This window comes from Scyliorhinus torazame, chromosome 5, assembly GCF_047496885.1.
Source record: "Scyliorhinus torazame isolate Kashiwa2021f chromosome 5, sScyTor2.1, whole genome shotgun sequence".
Taxonomy (NCBI): Eukaryota; Metazoa; Chordata; class Chondrichthyes; order Carcharhiniformes; family Scyliorhinidae; genus Scyliorhinus; species Scyliorhinus torazame.
The window spans coordinates 152,093,436-152,121,360 of record NC_092711.1 but is presented as its reverse complement, the minus strand read 5'-3'; the positions used below and the strand labels follow the sequence as shown (position 1 = coordinate 152,121,360).

Genomic DNA, 27,925 nt, shown 5'->3' with positions numbered 1-27,925 from the left:
TCCCTAGTTACTCTTTTTCCCTTTATGTATCTGTAGAAGCCTTAGTTGAAACTTGGACGAAAGAGCTGAATGCCAGAAGTGAGGTGAGAGTGACTGCCCTTGACATCAAGGCAGCATTTGATCGAGTATGGCATCAAGGAGCCCCAGCTAAACTGGAGTCAATGGGAATCAGGGGATAATTCTTCACTGGTTGGATTTATACCTGGTACAAAGGAAGATGGTTGTGGTGATTGGAGGTTAATTATCTCGGCTCCCGGACATCACTGCAGGAGTTCCTCAGGGCAGTATCCTAGGCCCAACCATCTTCAGCTGCTTCATCAATGATCTCCCTTCCATCATAAGGTGAGAAGTGGTCATGTTTGCAGGTGACTGCACAATGTTCAGCACCATTCTGAACTCCTCAGATAATGAAGTCGTCCATGTCCAAATTCAGTAAGATCTGGACAATATCCAGGCTTGGCCTAATAAGTGGCAAGTTACATTCGGCTACACAAGTGCCAGGCAATGACCATCTCCTACAAGAGAGAATCTAACCACTACCCCTTGACATTCAGTGGCATTACCATCGTTGAAACCCGCATAACCAACATCCCGGGGGTTACCATTGATCAGAAACTGAGCTGGACGAGCCATATTAACACTGTAGCTACCAGGGCAGGTCAAAGGCTGGGAATCCTACGGCAAGTAACACACTACCTGATGCCCCAAAGCTTGTGCACCAGACATCTACAAACACAAGTCAGGAGAGTAATGGAATACGCTCCACTTTGCTGGATGCGTGCAGCTCCAACAACACGCAAGAAGCTGGACACTATCCAGGACAAAGCAGCCTGATTGATTGCGCCGCCTTCCACTAATATTCAAACCTTCCACCACCGACAAACAGTAGCAGCTATGTATACCATCTACAAGATACACTGCAGTAACTCATAAAGGTTCCTCAGACAGCACCTTCCAAACCCACAACCACTACCATCTAGAAGGACAAGAGCAGCAGATACGTAGGAACCTCACAACCTGGAGGTTCCCCTTCAAGTTACTCACCACCTTGACTTGGAAATATATTGCCGTTCCTTAACTGTCCCTGGGGCAACATCCTGGAATTCCCTCCCTAACAGCACAGGGGATGTAGGGCAGCATGGTGGAGCAGTGGTTAGCGCTGCTGCCTCAAGGCGCCGAGGTCCCAGGCTCAATCTCGGCTCTGGGTCACTGTCCGTATGGAGTTTGCACACACTCCCCGTTTTGTGCGTGTTTCACCCTCACAGCCCAAAGATGTGCAGGGAGGTGGATTGGCCACGCTACGTTCCCCTTAATTGGAAAAAATGAATTGGGTACTTTAAATTTATAAAAAGCAAATTGTGAAAAAAAAACAGCACAGCGGATATACCTGCACCTCAAGGACTGCAGCAGTTCAAGAAGGCAGCTCACCACTACTTCAGAAGGGCAACTGGGGATGGGCAATAAATGCCGGCCTGACCAGCATTGTCCACATCCCCTAAATTAATTTTTAAAAATTTAATATCAGACAGAGATATGTCTAGTGTTGTTATGTGGTATGTATTATATATATTATTGATGGTTCTGTAATAAAATACATATTATATAATATATATTATTATTTCTAGTTTTGTAATATAGTACTGTACCTACATTATATATTTCCAGTCATACAGTCATTGCAGCACTGACAGAATCCATTTGGGAACTCAAGTCAATGCTGACTCTCTGTACAGCGATCCAGTCAGTCCCATTCCCCCTCGATATCCCTGTTCACCTGAAAGCTTATTTTCTTCAAGTGACCATCCTATTTTATTTTCAATTATTGATCATCTGGACTTCCACAACCCTTGTGGGCAGTGAGTTCCCTGTCATGACCACTCCATGACTAAAGAAAATTCTTACTCAGAATCTCCCTATCTCTAATCAGTAAATGTACTTATATGGAGATTCTCTACTCTTGTGCAGGTTTTAGTGAGTTTAGATTTGTTGATCAGCACCTTCAGGAAAATTGGGAGGTAAAATAAGTGAATACAGTCTGTATATTACACACATTTTTCATCCAGTAATGTAGACATATATCTGTCTGGCAGCCTGCATGAAGATTTTCAGGTCTCTGTGCCCAGGACAGGAAGCAGTGAGCTTGGATCTGTCTTTCAGCCTGAATCAGCACCTTCAGGAGAATTGGGAGGGTGAATATTAGATACAGCAGAGTGAGAATGGAGGGAGAGTGTGTGGGATTGAGATTTAGAGCATTTCAGGGAACGAGAGGAAAGAATGTTCGATAGAAACTAGGATTGTCTGTTCTGAATTTCTATCCTGTACTGACAATGATTACGACTGTAAAATCTGATTGCAGGAAGTTTGAACGAGAGGAGTTTGAGGCCGACATCTCAAACTAAATATCACATCAAGAACTGACTGAGTCACTCAATACTCAGCCTTTGAATCCAGAAGGAGAAATGTTTGTCTATTCTGTCTGCTTCAAGAGATTTTAAACATCAGTGTGTCTGGAAAAGCACTGAGACACACACAGACACCCGTGTGAGACTGTTACAGAGCACTGACTGTGGAAAGAGCTTTAACCAGTGACACAGCCTGAAAAAATACTACACCATTCACAGCAGGGAGAGACTGTATAGGTGTTCTGTGTGTGGACGAGGCTTCAACTGATCGTCCAACGCGGTGAGACGCAAGATCACCCGGACCATGGAGAAACCATGGAAATGTGAGGACTGTGGGAAGGGATTCAAAGGCGCGTATGGGCTGGAAAGGCATCAATGCAGTCACACTGTAGAGAAGCCGTTCATCTGTTCTGTTTGTGGGATGGGATTCACAGCCCCGTGCGAGCTGGCAAGGCATCAACGTAGTCACACTGGGGAGAGGCCTTTCCCCTGCTCTCAGTGTGAAAAGGGATTCACTGACATTGGCAACCCGCGGAAACACGAACGAGTTCACACCGGGGAAAGGCTGTTCACCTGCTCTGACTGTGGGAATGGATTCACTCGGTTATCCAGCCTGCAGAGCCACCAGAGAGTTCACACTGGAGAGAGGCCTTTCACCTGCTCTCAGTGTGAAAAGGGATTCATTTATATTGCCACCCTGCGGAGACACGAACGAGTTCACACTGGAGAGAGGCCTTTCACCTGCTCTCAGTGTGAAAAGGGATTCACTGACATTGGCAGCCTGCGGAGACACAAACGAGTTCACACTGGTGAGAGGCCTTTCATCTGCTCTCAGTGTGAAAAGGGATTCACTGACATTGGCAGCCTGCGGAGACACGAACGAGTTCACACTGGGGAGAAGCCTTTCACCTGCTCTCAGTGTGAAATGGGATTCACTCAAATTGGCAACCTGCGGAAACACGAACGAGTTCACACTGGAGAGAGGCCTTTCACCTGCTTTCAGTGTGACAAGGGATTCACTGACATTAGCAACCTGCGGAGACACGAACGGGTTCACACTGGGGAGAGGCCTTTCACCTGCTCTCAGTGTGAAAAAGGATTCACTGATATTGGCACCCTGCGGAAACACGAACGAGTTCACACCGGGGAGAGGCCATTCAACTGCTCTGACTGTGGGAAGGGATTCACTCAGTTATCCAACCTGCAGAGACACCAGCGAGTTCACACCGGGGAGAAGCCGTTCATCTGCACTGTTTGTGATATGGGATTCACTGAATTATCCAGCCTGCTGAAACACAATGTCACTCACACCAAGAGCAGGCCCTTTAAATGCTCTGACTGCAGGAAGGGTTTCAAAAGCTCTCAGCTACTGATGTCCCACCAGCGCGTTCACTCTGAGGAGAGACCGTTCAGCTGCTCTCACTGCACAAAGAGCTTTAGAACCTCATCCAACCTGATGAAACACGCGCGAGGTCACACCGGGGAGAGCCCGTTCACCTCTCCGACTGGGAAAAGATTCACTCAGTCATCACTTGCTGAGCCACAATTTCACTCTCACGAATGAGAGACACTTGAAATGCTCAGACTGTGGGAGTGGGTTTAAAAGCTCTTGGGTACTGATGGAACACCAGCACATTCATACTGAGGAGAGACCGTTCAGCTGCTCTCGCTGCACAAAGAGGTTTCAAACGTCATCCACATTGCGGAGACACCAGCGAGTTCACACTGGAAAGAATCCATTCACCTGCTCTCACAGTGTGGAGGGATTCACTCAGTCGTCCAACATGCTGAGACACCAAAGGCTTCACAAGTGATGACGGGTTAGATTCTGCTGTTATTTCTGCTGTTAATCACATCCAGGACTGAACCTGGAGTGGGTGGAGGGGTTTTCCTCCTCGTCAACTCCTGGTGCTCGGATGTGGCGACCCTGGTGAACTACTGCTGCCCGGACCTGGAATACCCGACTGTGAAGTACCGTCCAGACTACCTTCCACCGAGTTCACTTCTGCCATCATCACGGCGGTCTACATCCCACCCCAGGCGGAAGTAAAGAAGGCATTTGATGAATTGTAACCGCTATAAATAACAATTAAGCAGAATACCTGGAGGCCTTGTTCATCATGGCCGGGGACTTCAACCAGGCCAACCTCGAGTGTACTGCCAAAATTCCACCAACACATCTCATGTCCCAACAGGGGCCCCAACAACCTTGACCAGATGATCCATCCCGACTACACTTGGGAAAGTCGGACCACAAGATGGCGCTCCTTCTCCCGGCATACAAGCAGAAACTTAAGCGGGAGAATCTGGTTAAGAAGGTTGTGCAAATGCTGGTCTGAGGCAACAGAAGAGCTCCTACGCGACTGGTCCGTATTCAAGAACTCGACAGCTAACCTAAACGAGTATGCCAGCACCATCACAGATTTCATCAGCAAGTGTGTAGAAGTTTGTGTGTCAAAGAAAGTAGTACGTACGTTACCCAACCAGAAACCATGGTTTAATCGGGAGATTCACTCCCGACTGAAGGCCACGTCTGAGGCATTCAAGTCAGGCAACCTTGACCGATACAAAAAAAATCTAGGTACAACCTTTGCAAAGCCAACAGGGATGCCAAGAGACAACAGAAGAGTTGTCCAGACTAAGCTAGAATCATGGACTCGCATCGATTGTGACGAGGCTTAAACAACATAATGCGCTAAAAAGCAAAGCCGAGTAGAATCTTTAGCAACAGCGCACCCCTTCCTGACAAACTCAATGCATTCTATGCTTATTTCGAGCAGGAAACCAACAAACCTCTGTCATCTGCCCCAGCAGCCTTGGGCACACCCGTGCCCACCGTCACAGCCTCCAAAGTCAGATTGGCCTTCTTGAAAGTGAACCATTGGAAAGCGACAGCCCTGACGGGATCCCTGCCATGCACCCAGATCCTGCGCGGACCAACTGGCGGGTGTGTTCGCGGACATCCTCAACCTCTCCCTACTCCATTCTGAGATTCCCACCTGCTTCAAGAAGACCACCATCATACCGGTGCCAAAGAAGAACCAGGCAACGTGCCTCAGTGAATACCGTCCGGTGGCCTTGACATCGATCATTATGAAATGCTTAGACCACAGCTGGAGTAATGTGTGCAGTTTTACTCCCCTTACCTTAGGAAAGGTATTGCCACAGAGGAACAGCAACAAAGTTTCACCAGACTTGTTCCGGGTTTGGCAGGACTGTCCTATGAAGAGAGATTGGGGAAACGAGGCCTCTTTTCTCTGGAGTTCCAAGGAATGAGAGGGGATTTCATTGAAACTTACAAAATACATAAAGGAATAAACAGGGTGGGTGCAGGTGAGAGGTTTCCCCTGGTTGGAGAGTCTGGAACCAGGGGACACAATTTCAAACTAAGGGAGAAGCCACTTAAGACCGGTCTCGGAGGAGACATTTCTTTACTCCTCGGGTTGTGAATCTTTGGAATTCTCTACCCCAGAGGGCTGTGGAAGCTCAGTCACTGAGTGTGTTTAAAGCAGAGACTGACAGATTTTTGTTTCTTTGTTTAATAAATTATTTTTTTCTAATTAAGGGGCAGTGGAGTGTGGCCAATTCATCAATGCTGCACAACAAGTTCGGTTGTGGATCTGAGACCCACAAGACACGAGGAGAATGTGCAAACTCCACATGGACAGTGATCCGGGGCCAGGATCAAACTCAGGTTCTTGGTGCTGTGAGGCAACAGTGCTAACCACTGGGCCACCATGCCACCCAACTGACAGATTTCTAAATATCAATAACACAAATGGATATGGAGATAGTGTGGGGAAAAAGACATTGAATCATAGAATCATAGAATTTACAATGTAGAAGGAGGCCATTCGGCCCATTGAGTCTGCACCGGCCCTTGGAAAGAGCACCCTACTTAAGTCCACACCCCCACCGTATACCCGTAACCCAGTGACCCCACCCAAACCTTTTGGACACTGAGGGCAATTTGGAATGGCCAATTCACCTAACCTGCACATTTTTGGACTGTGGGAGGAAACCAGAGCACCCGGAGGAAACCCACGCAGGCACAGGGAGAAAGTGCAAACTCCGCACAGACAGTGACCCAAGCAGGGAATCGAACCTGGGACCCTGGAGCTGTGAAGCAACTGTGCTAACCACTTTGCTACCGTGAAGTGGATGATCAGCCACGATCGTATTGAATGGCGGCGCAGGCTCAATGGGCTGAATGGCCAACTCCTGCTCCGATGGTTTGAAGATAGGTAGGAAAGTAAATTGTGAAGAGGACATAAGGAGACAACAATGGATAGAGATAGGTTACGTGAGTGGGAAAAGATCTGCCAAATGGAGAATAATGTGAGAAAATGTGAAATTGTCCACGTTGCCAGAAGAATTAAGTTTCTGATCTGTATAGTGAGAGATTGTAGAGCTCTGAGACTCAGAGGGATCTGGATGTCCAAGATCATGAGTCACAAAAAGGGAATTGAATACAAAAGTAGGGAGGTTGTGCTTCAGTTATGCAGGACATTGGTGAGACCACATCTGGAGCACTGTGTACAGTATTGCTCTCATTTAAGGAATGATGTAAATGTGTTGGAAACAGTTCAGAGAAGGTTTACTGGACTCATATCTGGAATTGGAGGCTGGGCTTATGAGGAATGATTGGACAGGCTGGGCTTGTGTCAGATGGACTTTTGATGACTTGATTGAACCGTATAAGATGCTGAGGGACCTTGACAGGGTGGATGTGGAAAGGATGTTTCCTCTTGTGGGAGAATCTAGAAATTGGAGTCACTTTAAAAGTAACAACTTGCCCATTTAAGGCAGAGAACTTCTTTCTCTCAGGGTTGTGAGTCTTTGGAACTCTCTTCCTCAAAGGGCAGTGGAAGCAGAGTCTTTGAATATTTTGAAGACTGAGTTGAATAGATTCTTGATAAGCAAGGGGGTGAAAGGTTATCGGGGGGAATGTGGAGTTGAAGTTACAATCAGATCAACTTATTAAATGGTGGAGCAGGCTCGAGGGGCCCTCTCCTGCTCCTAATTTGTATGTTATCACATCCTTTATAATAGATTGTAGCAATTTCCCTCCAACTGATGTCAGGTTAATGGGTCTGTAGTTCCCGTTTTCTCTCTTCCCTCCTTAAATAGTGGGGTTACATTTACCACCTTCCAATCTGCAGGAACCATTCCAGAATCTATAGAATTTTGAAAGATGATCATCAATGTATCCACCATCTCTACAGCCACCTCTTTCAACACTCTGGGATGTAGAGCAGCAGCTTTTGGGGATTTATTAACTTTCAACCACATTAATTTCTCCAGTACTGCTTTTTCACTAATAGTAATCTCTTTCAGTTCCTCGTGCTCACTGGTCCCTTGGTTCTCTCATGTTTTGGGGACAATTTCCCGTATCTTCCTCTGTGAAGACAGACACACATTGTTTAGTTTTGCTGTCATTTCCTTATTCCCCATTATAAACTCTCCTGTATCTGCCTGGAATGGACCCACATTGGTCTTTGCAAATCTTTTCCTTTTCACATTTTACAGTAACTTTTCCAGTCGTTTTTTTATGTTTCTAGCCAGTTTGCTCTCATATTCTATTTTCTTTTTATGAGTTTCTTGATCCTCCTTTGCTGAATTCTAAAACAAGTTTCCAATCCTCGGGGTTACACATATTTTGGCAACTATATGAGTGATAAGATCTTTTATTTTATCTTCAAAAATGAGCCCAAGATCTGGTTGATTGGAGGTGTCCAAATATGCAACTTTATTGCTAATTGTCCACCTTGATTCTCTTACTTAAAAATAAATCAAAATTCAGATCAAATAATACATCAAAACATAAAGAGAGTTAAACAAAGACATAAGAAAATATTAGGAAATGAATAGATGATTCAGAATTTCTTAAAGCAGGAATACAGAACAAACTTTAGTCATGAAACTTTATTCTTAAAGAAATTCAGATTCATTAATGTCTATCAAATTAATTAAATGTCTACATGCTCCCGCCACGTGTACCAATCCTCTGAAGATAAGGTGTTCTGCATTAACCTTGCTTGTTGCTAAGGTTTTGCTACATTTTGTAAATTTTTCTGTTGCTCAGGCTGCGATACTTTTTCATTACTAGATGTATTTGTAGAACAATGGTTTATTCACTGAGGGTTTTTATGCAACTTTTCTTAAAACCCTGTTAGACTATGACACATATTAAGTTGCTGTACAGCAGTACTCATATTTTTATCTGAAACAATGACTTTGCCTTGTGGATATTCCATTTTCTGTCTGTATGTATCCTGAATTTAAGAATTATACTGCATTGATTCTTCAAGGTACCAATAAATCAGTGAAGCAATAAATCTGTAATCGATTAATGAGCCTCTTCCTTTGACCTGATGACATCTTTAATTTTTCTTGTTAACCACGGTTGCGTCACTTTTCCAGTTGGATTTTGTTTCTTAAAGGAATCTATATTTTATGTAAATATGTGATAATTCCTTAAATGTGACTGCCTGTGTATCATTACACGTTTTATTGTAAGTTCCCAATCAACTTGCCCTCATAGCTTGACAGTTTCCTTCTGAGACAGAACCATGTAACCACCAAAGCCTATCTTCATCAAACCCGCATGCTTTGGGGTTCCAAACAGAAACAGGAACTATCTGTCATCTACCTTCCAAACACCCTTTCACTCTGTGATCCTTGTGAAATTTGAAGCCAAGTATTTGCCACAAGGCTCAAGAGCATCAGCCCACTGGAGGCAAAGTCGTGAGACCGGCCAGTCCAGCAGAAAGAAACCCTCCGACCCTCCCCATTGACAACTGACAGAATGAACACAATGCTGTTCTGGGTGTAATTGAGAGTAGCAACAATAACAGCAGAATCCAACCCCTGTAATCACTTGTGACCTTGTTGGTGTCTCAGCAGGTACAAGGAAACACAGAATCCCTTCCCACATTGAGTGCAGGTGAATGCTCACTCCCCGGGGTGAACTGGCTGATGTCTCCGCAGGGTGGATAAATGTCTGAATCCCTTCCCACACTGAGAGCAGCTGAATGGCCTCTCCCAGTGTGAATGCGCCGATGAGCTTCCAGTGCAGGTGGGGCTTTGAATCCCTTCCCACAGTCCCGGCGTTTCCACTGTTTCTCCATGTTTTGGGTCTCCTTGTGTCTCTCCAGGTTAGACAATTGAAGCCTTACTCGTACAGAGAACACGTGTACAGTCCCTCCCCGCTGTGAAGCTCTGTAACTGGTTGAAGCTCTTTCCACAGTCAGTGCTCTGGAACACTCTCACTCGGGTGTGTGTGTGTCCCAAAGAATCAAGTGACTGTCAGATCAAGATGTGATGTTTGGGATTTCTGACCGTCATACCTCCTTTTCTAATATCCTGGAAAAACAATTTACAAAATACATCACTGTCAATACAGGATAGAAACTCAGAACAGACAGTTCTAGTTTCTCTGGAACATTCTTCCCTCCCTTATTCCCCAAAAGCTGTAAATCTCCATCCCACACACTCTCCCTCCATTCACTGTATCTAATATTCACCCTCCCAATTCTCCAGAAGGTGCTGATTCAGGCTGATTGACAGATCCCTGCTCACTGCTTCCTGTCCTGGACACAGAGATCATAACAAATAGGAGCTGCAGTCGACCATTTGGCCCATTAAACTTGCTCAACACTTTATTTGTCGTATGAGGAACGGTTGAGGACTCTGGGTCTGTACTCGTTGGAGTTTAGAAGGATCAGGGGGGGATCTTATTGAATCTTACAGGATACTGCGAGGCCTGGATAGAGTGGACATGGGGAGGATGTTTCCACTTGTAGGAAAAACTGGAACCAGAAGACACAATCTCAGACTAAAGGGAGGATCCTTTAAAACAAATGTGAGGAGGAATTTTTTCAGCCACAGGGTGGTGAATCTGTGGAACTCTTTGCCGCATTTGAGTTTTCCTCATTTGGGAAGGCCCACGTGCCTCGGACACCAACGACATGGTCGGTTGCGACAAGCCCCACTATCAAGGTAACGGATTTAATTGGACATTATCGATCAAGGCCAAATCACTGAGTGTCTTTAGGACAGAGATAGATAGATTCTTGATTAATAAGGGGATCCAAGGTTATGGGGAGAAGGCAGGAGAATGGGGATGAGAAAATATCAGCCATGATTGAATGGCGGAGCAGACTCGATGGGCCGAGTGGCCTAATTCAGCACCTGTGTCTTATTAGTGTCACAAGTAGGCTTACATTAACGTTGCAATGAAGTTACTGTGAAAATTAAGGCTGAATCTATCCAACCTTGGCTCCCTTACACAATTGAAATCCGCACCACCCCCTCCCATAATCAGCTGGTGAGATTTGACCATTTTGAAGGCAGTGCTGGATAGATTCTTGAGAAGCAAGGGAGTGAAAGGTTATCGGGGGATCGATGGGAATGTGGAGTTGAGGTTACAATCAGATCAGCTGTGAACTTATTGAGGGAGCTGCTCCACAGTTTGGTTGTGGGATGCAGAATGTATTTATCCCAAAACCCGACTCATTCCACTTCCCTTTCTCTTTCCTCTTTTTGGAGGTCATGTTTGGCTGATCCCACATGCTATTTACACTTCTGAACCTTTTGGTGTTTGCTGCTACACGAAATCGGGCTGCCCTAAAATTTGGCCCCTTCAGTGAACCTCTGAGCACCCGGGACAAAACCGAATAGAACCGACCCCGCTAAAATTCGGCCGGTTAAGAAAGCCTCAATCACTGTATTAAGTTGATCTTTTCTCTACACCTTGCTACAACGTAACATTATATTCTGCAGTCTCTCCTTCCTTCCCTATTTACGGTATGCATTGTTTGTACTGCATGCAAGAAACAATACTTTTCACTGTATCCTAATACACGTGACAATAATAAATCAAATCAAATCAAAAAAACTACATTTACAGCATGATCAAAACATATACACAAAAACAGGCAAAGAATTATACAGTCAATAGGAAAGACAATCGGGCGGGTGTCTATTCTGCACTGGTTGCCTGCTCACTTAAGGGATTTGGTTCTTCTTGACCTTGGATGTCCTCCCCGGGTCTTCAGAAGATGTCTCTCCCCTGGAAGGTGTTATAGTCTCTTTTGCAGAAGATTAGGAGCAGCAAGGGGTTCTTCAGCAATCTCGGTTTCTGCAGATTGACCAGAAGTCGCAGTCACATGATCGGGTAGTATGGATGGTGGTTCATCCTGAGGTAGTTCTAGCACACACGGTACTGGCACATTGATGGATGTCTCTAACAACTGATCTGTGTCGTCTCCACACTCACTGATCTTCAGTTTGCACAATGTGGGAGACAGGGCCAGTTTCAGACAACACAGTTACAGGGACCCTCTTCTCGCTGGTGGAGCAGCTGCAGACCAAAATCTGCTCTCCTAGTCCAAAAAAGCATCTTTTGGGATTCCCTTCTCCTCTTCAGGTTTGTGACTGCTGATTGTGTTCCACTGTCTCAGAACGTCTCCAGGGGAAATGTTGGTCAGATGTCGTTCTCAGCTTCGAGGTGCGACGATGCGTTTCCAGCACAGATAGAGATCTGAATCCCTTCCCAGCCACCACATTCTACGGTTTCTTCATGGTGTGGGTGCATTTGTGACTCTGCAGGTTGGACAATCAGTTCAAATGTCATCCACACACAGAGCACATGTACGGTCTCTCCCTGCTGTGAAGGATGTGATAAATTTCTTCTGCTTTTTAATTAGTAAAAGCTCTTTCCACAGTCAGCGCTCTGGAACACTCTCACTCGGGTGTGTGTGTCTTGGTGCTTTTCCAGTCACACTGATGATTAAAATCTTTTGAAGCCGACAGAACAGAAAACATTTCTCCTTCCAGATTCAAAGGCCGATGATATTCCGGTCACAAGGAAACGAGTGAATCTATCAGATCGAGACACATTTGAGATTTCTGTCTGTAATTCCTCCTCTTCTAATATCCTGGAAAAACAATTTACAAAAGACATCACTGTCAGTGCAGGATAGAGATTCAGAACAGACAATTCTAGTTTCTCTGGAACATTCTTTCCTCTCTAATTCCCCAAAAGCTGTAAATCTCCATCCCACACACTCTCCCTCCATTCTCACTCTGCTGTATCTAATATTCACCCTCCCAATTCTCCTGAAGGTGCTGATTCAGGCTGAGTGACAGATCCCTGCTCACTGCTTCCTGTTCTAGACACAGAAACATGAAAATTTAAATGCAGGCTGCCAGACAGATATATGTTTATAATTACTGGACTAAAAACTATAGAATCTACCGTGCAGGAGGCCATTCAGCCCACCGAGTCTGCACCGGCCCTTACAAAGAGCACCCTACTCAAGCCCACGTCTCTACCCTATCCCCGTAATCCATAACCGAGTAACCCCCACTTAATCTTTTTGGACACTAAGGGCAATTTAGCATGGCCAATCCGCCTAACCCACACATCTTTGGACTGTGGGAGGAAATCGGAGCACCCAGAGGAAACCCACGCAGACACGGTGAGAACGTGCAGACTCCGCACAGACAGCGTTTGGTTCATTGATCTGAAAAGGAAAGTCACCTAAAGTCAGCACAATTGGGCACAGTTGGGAATGTTTGCAATCAATCCCTTTGCAAACAAACAGAGAAGTTAACCCTTTCCACTGACAGCACGGTGACAATTTGCCTTTTAAAGATTTGGCTTTATCCCATTTCTTATCTTTCAAAACAGGGTGTTTGAGAACGGGAGATATGGGAGTTATCTCCAAACTGATTTCAAATACTTGTGTCTCTGATATACAAAGACAATATTGTGTGAATGCAATTACTATTGGACAGTAAAGTTTCTCCAGGACTCCTGAATGAGACTGATAATAATTAATAGGATGGCCCACTTAGAATAAGATATAGAGAAAATCACATCACCCAATGGGAAATGGGATAACTCACCCTGGGGAGAGTTCAATAGAATAGAACGATGTTATATCGATGTACATTCTAGTGAAAATCAGTGTAGATCAGACAAATAAATTGATAACTTTCTCTTGGAGATAAATATGTCCCTGCCTCTTAACTTTAAAAGATAAACTGAATTGATTGGCCATTGACTGAGGCATTGGAGCCATGCAGGGAGAGAGAAGTACAGATCCTCCAACAGAGATCCCCCCGCCAGATTTTTCGGTGAGATCACCTGAAAGTCCAAGAGTGACGTGTATGGCACATGGAGCCTGATACTGGGATTCCAGTGTGGGTGTGCTGATGTGGAAATGCATGGTGAAGCTGCACTGAAGAACGGGTCCCAGACATACTCAGCTATTCGATAACAGAACATCGAGTGATTAATGTGGTCAGTAGAATGAGACAACATTTTAAATCATTATGATATTGACACATACTCCACTGAAAAACTGACTTTAAAACAATCAGAATATAATTATACACACTTGTATCTGTCAGTGGGAGTGAAATTAAAGTGAAAAGGGATCTAGAATCTGGATTCAGAAAATATCCACAAGGTGGAGGTAGGTGAACAGAGAGCTGGAGAATCTTTAAAGTCCGTGCATGAACTTCTGTTTGAAGCTGATGTATTTTCAACATGCCAATAATTTGGAATGGTGTGAGATGCTCTGCAGCTGGGAAAGATGAATCTAAGTGAACAGTTATCACATTTTACTGGAAAGGTTTTTACTTTTATTCTTGGCGGCAGCTCAAGCATTTGTGTTGCTGATTCTGATAACTTTAGCAGTTTTAGTATGTTATCGAAATGTGTTATCGATGTAATCAAGAAATTATGAAAACAAGCTTGTCGTGTAGAAATAGGTGGGTTGATCAGAAATCAGTTGAGAGAAGTCAATAAGGATATTCACTTCTCAAGACGAGAAGATTTGTAAGAAATAAATGATGAAACATGAAGGCATTTATTGAATATTATAGGAATAGCTCACTTCCTTTCTCGCCTGTGAAGAAATCTTCCACAGCAGCTTGCTGGGTGACAAACACAGGACAGACCTGTTCTTTCTGCCCAGGACTGTTCTCCAACACAGGCTCTTAAATTGACATTTCTAATCCTGATATGATTGGATCTCAGGATCCATCCGCAAACCATTTGTCTGTGTAAAGGTTAAAACAGGAAGAGATTTATAAAAAGGTCCAGACTGGCTTCACCCAACACCCACACTGGCTCACAGCAGTGAACCATCCAGAGGAGACTGCAGCCACTAGTAATGGAGACCAGTACTCATTCTGCATCATCCGTCTGTCCTCTGGGACTGGGAAATCATTCTCAGGCTGTATGATTTTTTTGTGTCCATTATGCATCATTTTTAAACTCTTGTTTCTCAATAAACCAGCGTAAAATCACATATTGGCTTGGTCCCATTTTTGGGGTTATCTGTGACTCCTGGATCAAGTATCTCACCGATCACTGCATGCTGTTCTGGTCACGATATTATAAAATGATACCGAGGCACTGAAGAGGGTGCAAAGAAGATTTATAATGGTGAAACCAGAAATGTGTAGGTACATATAAAGTATCAGGAAAGGATTGACAGGCTGGGTCTCCTCTCTCCTTCGAAATGAAGGCAGAGGGGATAACCTAATAGAAATCTTTAAAATAATGGAAGGTTTTGTGAGAGAGGATATGGAGAGAATGTGGGGAAGAGCATAACTAGAGAACATCAATATTTTATACACATGATATGGAGACACCAATCCCTATCTACATGTGTTCCAGATTTTAATGTAATTGTCCAATACAGAAAACACAGTATTTTGTGTCTGTGTGGGTCTCACCCCCAAACCCAAGGAAGTAATAAAGTATGAGAAATTAAATAATCTAGAGTTAGAAAGGAGAAAAGTCCCCAAAATGGAGCAATCTGTGACAGGACACAAATTAGTTGCCTCTTATCCTGGAGAAATTAAGGTCCCAACAAAGTGTGTGTCTGAAGCATTAATTAATTTGACAAATATCAAAATATTGAGCTCCAACTGGTTACAGGGATCATTATCAGCAGAAACAAACTCCAGCTGTCAGAATGAACATGGTTCAGTCCTGGATGTGATTAACAGCAGCAATAACAGCAGAATCCAACCCCTGCAGTCACTCGTGAAGTCTCTGGTGTCTCAGCATGTGGGATGACCAAGTGAATCTCTTCCACACACACAGAGCAGATAAACGGCCTCTCCCCAGTGTGAGTGCGTTGGTGTTTCAGCAGATCAGATGTAGTTTTATAGCTCTTCTCACAGTCAGAACATTTAAAAGGTTTCTGATAGATAGTTTTTTGAAGAATAAAGGGATTAAGGGTTATGGTGTTCGGGCCGGAAAGTGGAGCTGAGTCCACAAAAGATCAGCCATGATCTCATTGAATGGCGGAGCAGGCTCGAGGGGCCAGATGGCCGACTACTGCTCCTAGTTCTTATGATCACTGAACAAGTTGATGTGTAGCAAGGTTCCATAAGTGAAGGAATCTCTTCCCACACTTGGAGCAGGTGAACGACCTCTCTCCAGTGTGAACTGTCTGGTGTCTCTGCAGGTTAGATCAATGATTAAGTCTTTCCCCACACACAGAGCAAGGGAACAGCCTCTCCCCAGGGTGAACTTGCTGGTGTGTGAGCAGGTTGGCTGACTGAGTGAATCCCTTCCCACACTCGGAGCAGGTGAATGGCCTCTTTCCGGTGTGAACTCGCTGGTGTCTCAGCAGATCCATTTCACGTTTGAAGCTCTTCTCACAGTCAGAACAGTTAAAAGATCTCTTATTACTGTGCACAAGTTGATATTTCATAAGGTGTGCTGACTGAGTAAATCCCTTTCCACACAGGGAGCAGGTGAATGGTCTCTCCCCAGTGTGACTGCGTTGATGAGCTTCCGGCAGGGATGGAGATTTGAACCCCTTCCCACAGTCTCCACATTTCCACCGTTTCTCCATGGTGCCGATGACCTTGTGTCTCTCCAGATTGGAGCCTCATTCACACACAGAACATCGTGTACAGTTTCTCTCTGCTGTGAATGATGTGATGTTTTTTCAGGCTGTGTAACTGGTTAAGGCTCTTTTCACAGTCAGCTCACTGGAACACATTCACTTGCGTATGTATGTGTCTCGGTGCTTTTTCCAGTCACACTGACCTTCCCAGAGATAGAAGACAAACATTTCTCCTTCCACATTCAGGGGCCGATGATATTCATATCCTGACAAATCAAAAGGCTCTCAAACCTTGAGTTTGCTGCCTGTAAGTCTTTCCATTCCATACCCTGTAAAAAGAATCAAAGTAGAATGAAACTCAATGGACAGCACAAAAACAGGTCATTGTATCCAGTGTCAGTGTATATATTCCCCATGAGCCTACCACTTCTCTCTGTCTGTAGGTCTTTCTATTCCTTTCTCTCTTGTGTCTGCAACTTGCTAAGTGCATTCATGCTGTTTTCCTCAACCAGTCCCTGTGGCAGCAAGTTCCACACCCTCTGGATAAAGACATTGAATCTAACCAGTACTATCCTGTGTGGCCGAAGAGCGATGCTGCCTCTTTTCTCAATTTCCTGCAGAGGCTGAATCATTGTTGATGAAAAAGCGTTGAGCCCAGCAGCATGACTCTTGTCTGATCATCTCTGGAAAGCAGGCGTACCAGCAAAGTCAGCTCAGCCTTCACAACACTCAGAATAAAGCCGATACCTTGTCAAGGAACTGCAATGAACCACAAACAACTATTTGTAGGAATACCTAACTGCCTATCCTCCGGTAAAACATCTTGAGATGTTAGTGGCGATATGTGAATAAGATGCGGCGTTTCTTCATTCAAGTTTGTGAATTGGAATTCTACACCCTTGAAGGCTGTTGATGCTCAGTCGCTGAGTATATTCAAGACTGAATTCAAGAGATTATTGGATACAGAGGGAAAGAAGGAAAATTGCGACAAGAAGAAAAAGTGGAGCAGGCTCTATGTCCTCCAACTGCTCCTGTTTATTCTGCTCTTAAGTTGCTCTTGATGGACAGTGTACTCTTTACATTTAGTAAAATGACCAATAACGATTTCGGATGTTATTTTGGTTCCATTCAGGTTCCGAGAATCGTAGAGATGCATTGCACAAGAGGGGGCGATGGGGGTTGTTCAGCCCATCTTTCCTGTGCTGACTTTTAGAAAGAATGGACTTGTTCAGTCCCTCAGTCCAGTTTCATGTCCCTCGCCTTGCACCTTCTCATACTCAGGTAACTATCCACCTCTTTTTTAAAATTAATTAGTGAATCGTATCGCTGCCTTTTCAGGCAGATCCTGGAACTCACTGAGTTTTGCTCAACTGCCATTGTGATACAGGTAGTTCAATGAAGGTTTTGCAGTGGGCAGTACGAGAGTATTTCAAAAATATCAACAGAAAAATATGTTTAAATATTAAAATTATTGGATGGGAGGGTAGAGCTGGTCCAGGGTTCAGAATGATTTTTCTCCTGGTCACTGGGACCCTGAAGCCTCCACTTCCTGTTCCCTCACCAAAATGGCCGCACATGCGCCATTTCTACCAAGTTTCTACTTTGTTTCTACCAAGATGGCGGCCGGTCACCCTGGGTCAGTGGGCCTACACTAGACTCTGGACACTTTGGGAGCAGAGGGGGACAAATAGAAGTGGAGAGGCAGGAGGTAAAGGAGACAAATTTTATACAACGACAACTTGAACAATAACTTTGACAGAATCTCAAACCCCCAACTTCCCCAAAGTAAGAGGTGTACATGAAAACCACCACCTCCAATTCACACATCGTCCTGACTTGTCTGACATCCAGAATTGGGTGAACAGACATTTCCTCCAATTAAACATTGGAAATAGTGAAGTCATTGAGTTTGCACATTCTCCCAGTGTCTGCGTGGGTGTCATCCCCACAACCCAAAGATGTGCAGCGTAGGTGGATTGGCCACGCTAAATTGGAAAATAATAATTGGGAACTCTAAATTTATTTTAAAAAAGAAATAGTGAAGCCATTGTCTTATGGCCCTGCTACAAACTCCATTCTCTAGTCACCATCCACCTCCCTGGCAACTGTGTTTATTTTATCCTTTCACAGGGAGTGGATATTGCTGGGGAAAATCATTGCCCACTCCTAATTGCCCTCGAGAAGATGGTGGTCAGTTGTCTTCTCAAACCGCTGAAACACATGATCTGTAGGTTGGGCCACAGTGTGGCCAGGGTGGGAGTTCCAGGATTTTCACCCAACAACAGTGAAGGAACAGGGACATAGTTCCAAGTCAGGATGTTGTGTGGCTTGGAGGGGAACCTGCAGGTGATGGTGTTCTCATGTGTCTGCTGTGCTTGTCGTATGAGGTGGTCAAGGGTTGAAAAGTACTGTCCAAAGAGCCTTGATGAGTTGCTGCAGTGCATCTTGTAGGTGGTATGCGCACTGTGTGTGACTAATGCAGATTTCAATGTCATATTTGACCAGATGAGCTTTTGACTACATATTTGCACCATCACTAAGACTGTTTATATCCAGCTCAATAATATTGCCCGCCCTAGCCCTCACCTCAGTGTGTCTGCTCTGAAACCAACATCTATGCAACTGTTATCTTTAAACTTGATAATTGCAACATACTCCTGACCAGCATCCCAACTTTTATCATCTATAAACTTGAAGATAATTTGCTGCCCATTTTCTCACTCTTACCAATTCACTTTTCACTTGGCGCAGTCTTATCAACTGGTCGAACTGTTGATTACCAGAGGCAGCAGCAACACATCCAGCTCTACCTGGCCCTGCTCGCCTCTGCCTAAACTGATCACTATTTCTGGATTGTTCCTGGAAGCAAGGACAACCCAGATTCTGTTCTTCATGATCATCTTCTTAAATCTCTCTCCTGACTTCAAAAAAGTGCAAGGAGCTCATTGATTTCTTTGTCACTGACACTGAGATCATCCGTTCAGCTGAATCTACTCCCAAAAGTTATTTGTGAACTCGCCTGTGTCTCATTAGGTTTTGTGACTGCGTGAATCTCTTCCCACACATGGAGCAGTTGAAAGGCCTCTCCCCGGTGTGAACTCGCTGGTGTGTTAGAAGGTCAGGTGAATTAGTAAATCTCTTCCCACACTTGAAGCAGATGAATGGTGTTTCCCCAGTGTGACCACGTTTGTGTTTCAGCAGGTGTGATGAACTGCTGAATCCCTTCATACACACAGAGCAGATGAATGGCCGCTCTCCAGTGTGAATTCGCTGGTGTGTGCGAAGGTTGAACAATCGATTAATTTATTTCCCACACATGGAGCAGGTGAAAGGTCTCTCCCCTGAGTGACGACGCAGATGAGTTTCCAGTTGGGATGGAGATATGAATGCCTTCCCACAGGCCCCACATTTCCATGGTTTGTCTATGGTGTGGATGTCCTTGTGTCTCTCCAGATTCGACGATTTCACACCTGTAAATTTCAAATTTCCCATAAAAAGAGTTTATAAACATCATCATTGTCAATACCGAATAAAAATGAAGGAAAGACAATTCTCGTTTGTATGGAACAGATTTTCTGCACTTCTTTCTGCGAAACAGTAAATCCTCATCACATACGTTCTCCCTCCTCCCTATGCTGGAATCCAAACCCCAGGGTGACAAACCAGCCCACATTTTATGGGCCATATTTGAATCCACTGAGATTTGCTGCTTGGGTGTCTGACTCGTCAACTGGACCTATGTAGAACTCTGTTCCAACCGTTCTGGCAGCCAACCACCCCCTCCCTGGCCTCACATTTCTGTCAGCAGCCCACCCAACACCGCCCACCTCTTCACGCAGACCCATGCAGGCTTACCTTTAATTTTCACCATGAGAGTTTGTCAGTCTGCCAAACCTTTCAAACCATCTTCAAAATTCCTTTCCTTACAGTTTACCCGCTCCCTCCACTCTGGCTGGGTTCAGTTCTCAAGTCCCTCGGTGTAGAGTGAGAATAAATCGGTAATTTTCTCTCCTGGTCACTGGAATCCTGATGCCCCGCCCACTCTGTTGTTTCACCAAGACGGCCACAGCTGAAGCAAACAAGCCCCGGGAGCTGCAAAATCAGGATCTGTGGGTTCTTTTTGGCGGTTTGGGGCCTCCAGCGGGTGTTTGCAAATCCTCCCCGCCCATCTCCCAGGGTTTCCTTCCTTTCCAGAGATCAGAGTTCTCATTGATTTGAGTGCAAAGTGTCAGCTCTTATTTATTGTCTTCCTCCCCCATCCTCTGATGTGAACCATCCTCCAGTCACTGAAGCAGGATGGTGACCGTTAACCTGGGCCTGTTCCTAGGAGGGAGAAGCCCCGCAGCTGCAAACCAGAGAAGTGACAATGATTGTGTAGGGTTTGCGGATCCTCCCTCCCACCGCCTGACGCTAACTTCACTCCCCCGGGACAAAGGACTCTCCTCCAGACGAACAATAGCATTGCACCTGCGCGCTAGTGTCTCGCCTCATCAACCGCACTGCGCATGCTCCAGATCACAATGCCTAGGGGAATGATTGACGGCGGCTCCGGACCACTAGTAAGAGGGGGCGGGACTGGAGGACCGAACGGTTGCGGCTGGTCCAACAACCAATCGGAGCAAATGAGGGGCAGTGAATGAAGCATGCGCAGTGCGGGAAATGGCGAGGGGTGGATGCTTTTTTTCTCGGATCTGTAATTTGTAAGCGGAAAATCGCAGATCAGAGCGTATGGTGGAACCGGCGTGTGGATGGGAAGATTTCTATACAGGTTCTGTCATCTACAAACTCCCTCAAAAACTCATCAATCCCATTTGTACTGAGCGGGGCCAAAGATCCCTTAAATCGTCCTGGTTAATGATCACCATCTTTATTGGGGGCAATGTGCAGCACTGAGCATGTGCGGCCGCCATCACGTTGGGGGCAATATTTTCATAGCTGAGTGGAGCTTGTCCCCCATTGTTTCGAATAGAGACAACCTGTCCATCAAACTGGGTCACCCTTTGAGTCCCAATGACTTAACGATGAGGCAGGGTGGAAGCAGGGAAGGAAAGAAAAGGATGTAAATCCTGCTCTCTGGATCCTACTACCTCAAGGGACGTCCTGCCTTATGTGCCCAAATATCTGTGGCAAAGGTACCCTAAAACATATGGAATTATGCTCACTACTCCCAAAATGTTCCCCTACTGAAACCTCAACCACTTGTCCAAGCTCATTCCCCAATACCAGATCCAGTACTGCCCCTTCCCGCGTTGGACTATCTACATATTGCACCAAGAAGGGATTGCCGACAATGACAAGGGGTAAAGTTAAGTTCAATAGGGCACACGAGTGGTCATCCTAAGTTAGAATAATATTCACAGCCAAAGATGTGCTGGTTGGGTGGATTGGCCACGCTAAATTGTCTGATAATTGGAAAAGAAATATAATTGGCTACTCTAAAATATTTTTAAAAAGTTAGAATTATAGAATCCCTGGGCGGGATTCTCTCCTACCCGGCGGTGCGGTGGGTCCCGGCGGGATGGAGTGGCGGGAACCACTCCGCCGTCGGTCCTCCCCAAAGGTGCGGATTTCTTCCCATCTTTAGGGACCAAGTCCTCACCTTGAGGGGCTAGCCCCATGCCGGAGTGGTTGGCGTGCCGCCAGCCTGCGGGAAAGGCCTTTGGCGCCTCGCCAGCCAGGGCCGAAAGGACTTTGCCGGGCGGCGGAAGTCCGTGCGTGCGCGGGACCGTCAGCGGCTGTTGACAGCATCCCCGCGCATGCGCAAGGGGTGATGTCTCTACCGCGTCGGCCATGGTGAAGACTGTGGCTGACGCGGAGGGAAAAGAGTGACCCCATGGCACAGGCCCTCCCGCGGATCGGTGTGCCCCGATCGCGGGCCAGGGCACCATGGGGGCACCCCCCGGGGCCATATCGCCCCCCCCATCAGGACCCCGGAGCCCGCCCGTGCCGCCTAGTCCTGCCGGGAAGAGAGGTGGTTTGATCCTCGCCGGCGGGACAGGCATTCCAGCAGCAGGACTTCGGTCCATCGCGGGATGGAGAATTGCCGGGGGGCTCGCCGACCGGCGTGCCGTGATTCCCGCCCTGCCGAATATCCGGTGCCGGAGAATTTGGCAAACGGCGGGGGCGGAATTCACGCCAGCCCCCGGCGATTCTCCAACCCGGTGGGGGGGTCGGAGAATCCCGCCCCTGTTTCTGGGAGGGCAGTTTACGAGTTTTGAGGGGCTGACTGATATGTTTGGATTGGCGTGGGGAGAATGTTTCAGGTATATGCGGGTGCTGGACTTTGCAAGGAAGGTCTTCCCGACCGTCCCAATAGTGCCTGTCTCCTCGCTGTTGGAGGCTGTGCTGTCAGCGGACGCGGGTGGAGGGTTGTGGAGAGGGGTTCGTCTCGGTGATTTACAGGAGTGTTTTGGAGGAGGATGGCGTGTCCATGGAGGGGTTAAGGCAAAGTGGGAGGAAAAGCGCTGGAGGAGGGAGTTTGCTTTGAGGTGCTTCGGAGGCTAAATGCCTCGACTTTGTGTGCGAGGCTGGGGCTGATTCCACTGAAGGTGGTGTACAAGGTGCACCTTACAAAGTCTTGTGGTCTTGGCACCTTCAGGTGATGCCACCTAAGACAGAGTAAATAAAATCAGGAATACTCAGGAAGTATCAATTCGAGGAGCATAGATCTCTCAGAGGTAACAAAGGAATAGATCAGAGTTTTAGCAACAGATGCTCTGAGCCTTGGGTGGAGTCAGGCAATGTTACTGAGGTGGAATCCAGTCTTCAAGATGATGGAAATATGTGGTTGGGAGCAAGTCACAGGGTCAAATATCACACCAACCATTTGGACAATCTCTTTCAGACTCAATACAGTTGCCAGGATGAGGTTTGAAGTCAGTGGCTAATAAATGGAGTTTGTTACAGGGGCTGAACGCAATGTCTTCCCAATACTGAAGTGGAGAAAGTTTCTGCTCACCCATTACTTACTGTCAGAACTGTGTGTGCCTTGGAGGGGAATCGAGATGTGATGGTGTTCACAGACCCTATACCCTGGTCCTTCAAGGAGGCGGAGGTTGAGGGTTTGGGAGATTCTGTCAATGTTCTGGTTAGATTTTGGAAATATAAATTCCCTCTCCTTCTCCACCTCTGCTCTCAATCTTTTCTCACTCTCCTCCCCCCACAGAGGCCTGAAACTTTTCTGGCCCAGACGTGTGGAAGGTTCCCTTCCCTGAACGACATCAGTGAATCGGTTGTTCTTTTGTGAAAATCTGGCAGTTTTCAAGGTCACCTTTTCCTAGTGCCAGCCTCACAAATGACCAGATTTCAGCTCAATTTCACAATCCACCTTTGTGTTCTTCTGGATTTTCTCTCACTCCTTTTTTCTGTCCAAACTGATTTCACAGGATATTGGAAGGGGAAGGTTTGCATTCGGGAAACATCACATCAGGATCTGACAGAGTCGCTTATGTTATCGTTACTGAATATCAGCAGGTTTTGAACATAATATAAGAACATAAGAACTGGAAGCAGGAGTAGGCCATCTGGACCTTCGAGCCTGCTCCGCCATTCAATGAGATCTTGGCTGATCTATTGTCGACTCAGCTCCACTTTCGAGCCAGAACACCATAATCCTTTATTCTTCAAAAAACTATCTATCTTTATCTTGAAAACATTTAATGAAGGAGCTTCAACTGCTTCACTGGGCAGGGAATTCCATCGATTCACATGGAAGGAAAAAACACCGTTCACAGTGGAGAGAAACCATACATGTGTTGTGTGTGTGGACGAGGTTTCAGCCAATCTTCTGGCCTGTCAAGACACAAGCGCATTCACACTGGCGCAAAACCGTGGAAATGTGGGGATTGTGAGGTGGCATTTGGTTTCCCGTCTGAGCTGGAAACTCATTGATGCACTCACACTGGGGAGAGACCATTCATCTGCTCCGTGAGTGGGAAGGGATCTACTTGGTCATCAAACCTGCTGACGCAACAGCGGGTTCACACTGGGAGAAGCTGTTCACCTGCTGTGTGTGTGGAAAAGGATTCACTGATTCATCCAAGCGACTGAAACAGCAGCGAGTTCACACCGGGGGAGACCATTTGCCTGCACTGAGTGTGGGAAGGGATTCACTCATATATCCACCCTGCTGAGACACCAGCGAGTTCACTTTTACTGCAACAAACAAACGAGAAGCAACAATGCCTAAACACTATTTTTATAGGGAACGTATCCCTTAAACTATAAATAGAATGTTGCCCTTTTACTTTTCACACAATCAAACATGGTTACATCGCTGAAGTTGTCACTCAATTCTCCTGGAACCAGCCCAATGTGATTCTTTGTTCCTATGTTTACTTCTATTCTATTCCTTTGCCTGACTGGCAAACCTTCATCCCAGAAGTGTCTTTTGCAGTGATGGTTCTCCTGATGATATTCAGGTCCCGATAAACCAAATGACTCTTCCAAATAGGGGCTAGGAGCTGGTTTAGCACACTGGGCTAAATAGCTGGCTTTTAAAGCAGACCCACGCTTGCCAGCAGCATGGTTCATAACCGTACCAGCCTTCCCGAACAGGCGCCGGAATGTGGCGACTTGGGGCTTTTCACAGTAACTTCATTTGAAGCCTACTTCTGACAATAAGTGATTTTCATTTCATTTAATTTCAAATCCTGAAGTGGCGTTAGGTTTCTTTCTGCAAATCTTCATCTAATATCCTGTAAAAGGAATTGACAAACGAAAATTGAGAACAGGCAATTCTAGTTTCCATCCAACACACTCTCCCTCCATTCTCACTCTGCTGTATGTAATATTCATCCTCCTAATTATCTAAAGGTGCTGATTCCGGCTGACTGACAGATCCCTGCTCACTGCTTCCCATCTTGGAGAGGCCTGAAAATCTCCATGCAGACTGCCAGACATAAATGTATCTATATTACTGAACTCTAAATGTGTGGAAAATACAGACTAGATTCACTTCCTTTCTCTACAGTTGCTGCAAGTTACCAATGACTCCTCAGGCCGGGATCGAACCCAGGTCCAGAATCGAACCCAGATCCTCAGCACCATATAGACAGCAGTGCTAACCACTGAGCCACAGTGCTGCCCTATTCAAAACAGAGTTGAGGAAAAACTGCTTCTCCCAAGGACTGTGAATCTGTGGAATTCACTACCCCAGAGTGTGGTGGAGCTGGGACAGTGAGTAAATTTAGGGAGGAGTTGGACAGATTGTTAATTGGGTTGAAGGGTTCTGAAGAACTTTCAGGACCGGGAAGAAAAGGCCAGGATGAGATCAGCCATGATAGAATGGCAGAGCAGATCAATGGGCCAAATGGCCTAATTCTGCTCCTATACCTTATGAACTTCTGAAAGGGGGAGACATTCATTTGCTCCCAGATGTTGGTAGAAGAGGAAGTTTTAGTCTGAAACCCATTGTTCAACCTCCACATTGTGACATCACAAAGGCCCTCATTCTCTAAATCAGCCAATACGAATCAATCCGCTCCACGGTGACGTCATTGCATTAGAGCGCACACGCCGGCGCGCAGACACGTGAGCCCAGTCCCCACCCTCTGTTTCCTCGCCCCCAAAACTTCCTCGAGACGGTTTCCAGGCAACCGCCTGACAGTTCCGGCCGTCGGTGGTTTTCCCATCCCCTGACCCGGGATTGCGCATGTCTCAGGGAGTGGGGATGCTGCGCATGCGCATGTGAGCTCTCTTCCGCTGACCTTACCGCTCAGATGTTGACCAATGGGAAAACTTGGAGGACCGGAAAGACTCTGCCCCTCCGCCAATCAGAGCTCCACCATTGTCTCAATGCGGAAGCTGGACATGGAGGTTTTTGCCGAGCAAAGCTGTTGTTCCCCCAACCTTGAATGAGCTTGAGCTTCACACAGACTCCTGTCTCCAACATCTGTGAGTAAAACACTTTCTTTTCTCCCCCTTTCCATTTCTTTTCTCATTCTCACCTTCAATTGGTCACTTGCAGCAACTGAAGGGAACGGAAGTGAATCCAGGGAGGGTCAGACTCTGGAAAGGTTGGCCCAGGCCTCTCTCTCTCTTAAAGACATTGACATCCTTTGCTCCCTCAGCTTGACACATTTATTTGTCTGGCTAAAAGGATGGTCTGTTCCTAATGTTCACAATTAAAGGGCTGGTTTCCCCACGAGATAGCTGACATTTAAGGGGTCAGTAAACAGGCCAAATCAAACCCAGCCAATTACTTCCCTGTCGGAATACTCTCCATCATCAGCATAGTGATGGAAGGAATCATCAAAGGCCCTATTAAGTGGCACTTATTCTGCAATAACCTGCTCCTGGACGCTCAGTTTGGGTTCCGCCAGTGTCACTCAGCTCCTGACCTCATTACAGCCTTGGTTCAAACTTGGACGAAAGAGCTGAATGCCAGAAGTGAGGTGAGAGTGACTCCCCTTGACATCAAGGCAGCATTTGACTGAGTATTGCATCAAGGAGCCCCAGCTAAACTGGAGTCAATGGGAATCGGGGGATAATTCTTCACTGGTTGGATTTATACCTGGCACAAAGGAAGATGGTTGTGGTGATTGGAGGTCAATCATCTCAGCTCCAGGACTTCACTGCAGGATTTCCTCAGGGCAGTATCAGAGGCCCAACCATCTTCAGCTGCTTCATTAATGATCTCCTTTCCATCATAAGGTGAGAAGTGGTGATATTTGCGGATGACTGCACAATGTTCAGCACCATTCTCAACTCCTCAGATAATGAAGCAGTCCATGTCCAAATTCAGTAAGACTTGGACAATATCCAGACTTGGGCTGATAAGTGACAAGTTACATCCGTTGCTACACAAGTGCCAGGCAATGACCATCTCCGACAAGAGAGGATCTAACCAGCACTCCTTGACATTCAGTGGCATTCCCATCACTGAAACCCGCACAACCAACATCCTGGGGGTTACCATTGATCAGAAACTGAACTGGACTAGCCATATTAATACTGTGGTTACCATGGCAGATCAAGGGCTGGGAATCTTATGGCGAGTAACACGCTTCCTGATGCCCCAAAGCCTGTCCACCAGACATCTACAAGCACATGTTAGGAGTGTAATGGAATACACTCCACTTTGTTGGATGAGTGCAGCTCCAACAACACGCAAGAAGCTCGAATCTATCCAGGACAAAGCAGCCTGATTGTTTGCGCCGCCTTCCGCAAACATTCAAACCTTCCACCACCGACAAACAGTAGCAGCCATGTATACCATGTCCAAGATATACTGCAGTAACTCATAAAGGTTCCTCAGACAGCACCTTCCAAACCCACAACCATCTAGAAGGACAAGAGCAGCAGATACCTGGGAACCTCACCACCTGGAGGTTTGCTTCCAAGTTACACACCACCCTGACTTGGAAATATATTGCCGTTCCTTCACTGTCCCTGGGGCAACATCCTGGAATTCCCTCCAGAACAGCACAGGGGATGTAGGGCACCATGGTGGAGCAGTGGTTAACGCTGCTGCCTCACGGCGCCGATGTCCCAGGTTCGATCCCGGCTCTGGGACCATGTGTAGTTTGTACACTCTCCCCCCGTGTTTGCGTGGGGTTTCACCCCCACAACCCAAAGATGTGCAGGTAAGGTGGATTGGCCATGCTAAATTGCCCCTTAATTGGAAAAAAATGAATTGGG

General features: G+C 46.2%; 1 protein-coding gene across 1 annotated transcript in view; it reads left to right on the top strand.

Moving 5' to 3' along the window:
* Positions 1-27,925, top strand: part of LOC140417977 (uncharacterized) — a 154,973-nt gene that overhangs the window by 2,337 nt on the left and 124,711 nt on the right. Inside the window, exon 2 of the mRNA XM_072501408.1 lies at positions 37-3,954. Coding sequence (XP_072357509.1) covers positions 2,707-3,954 — 1,248 coding nt within the window. The 5' untranslated portion in view covers positions 37-2,706. The remainder of the gene's footprint in view (positions 1-36; positions 3,955-27,925) is intronic.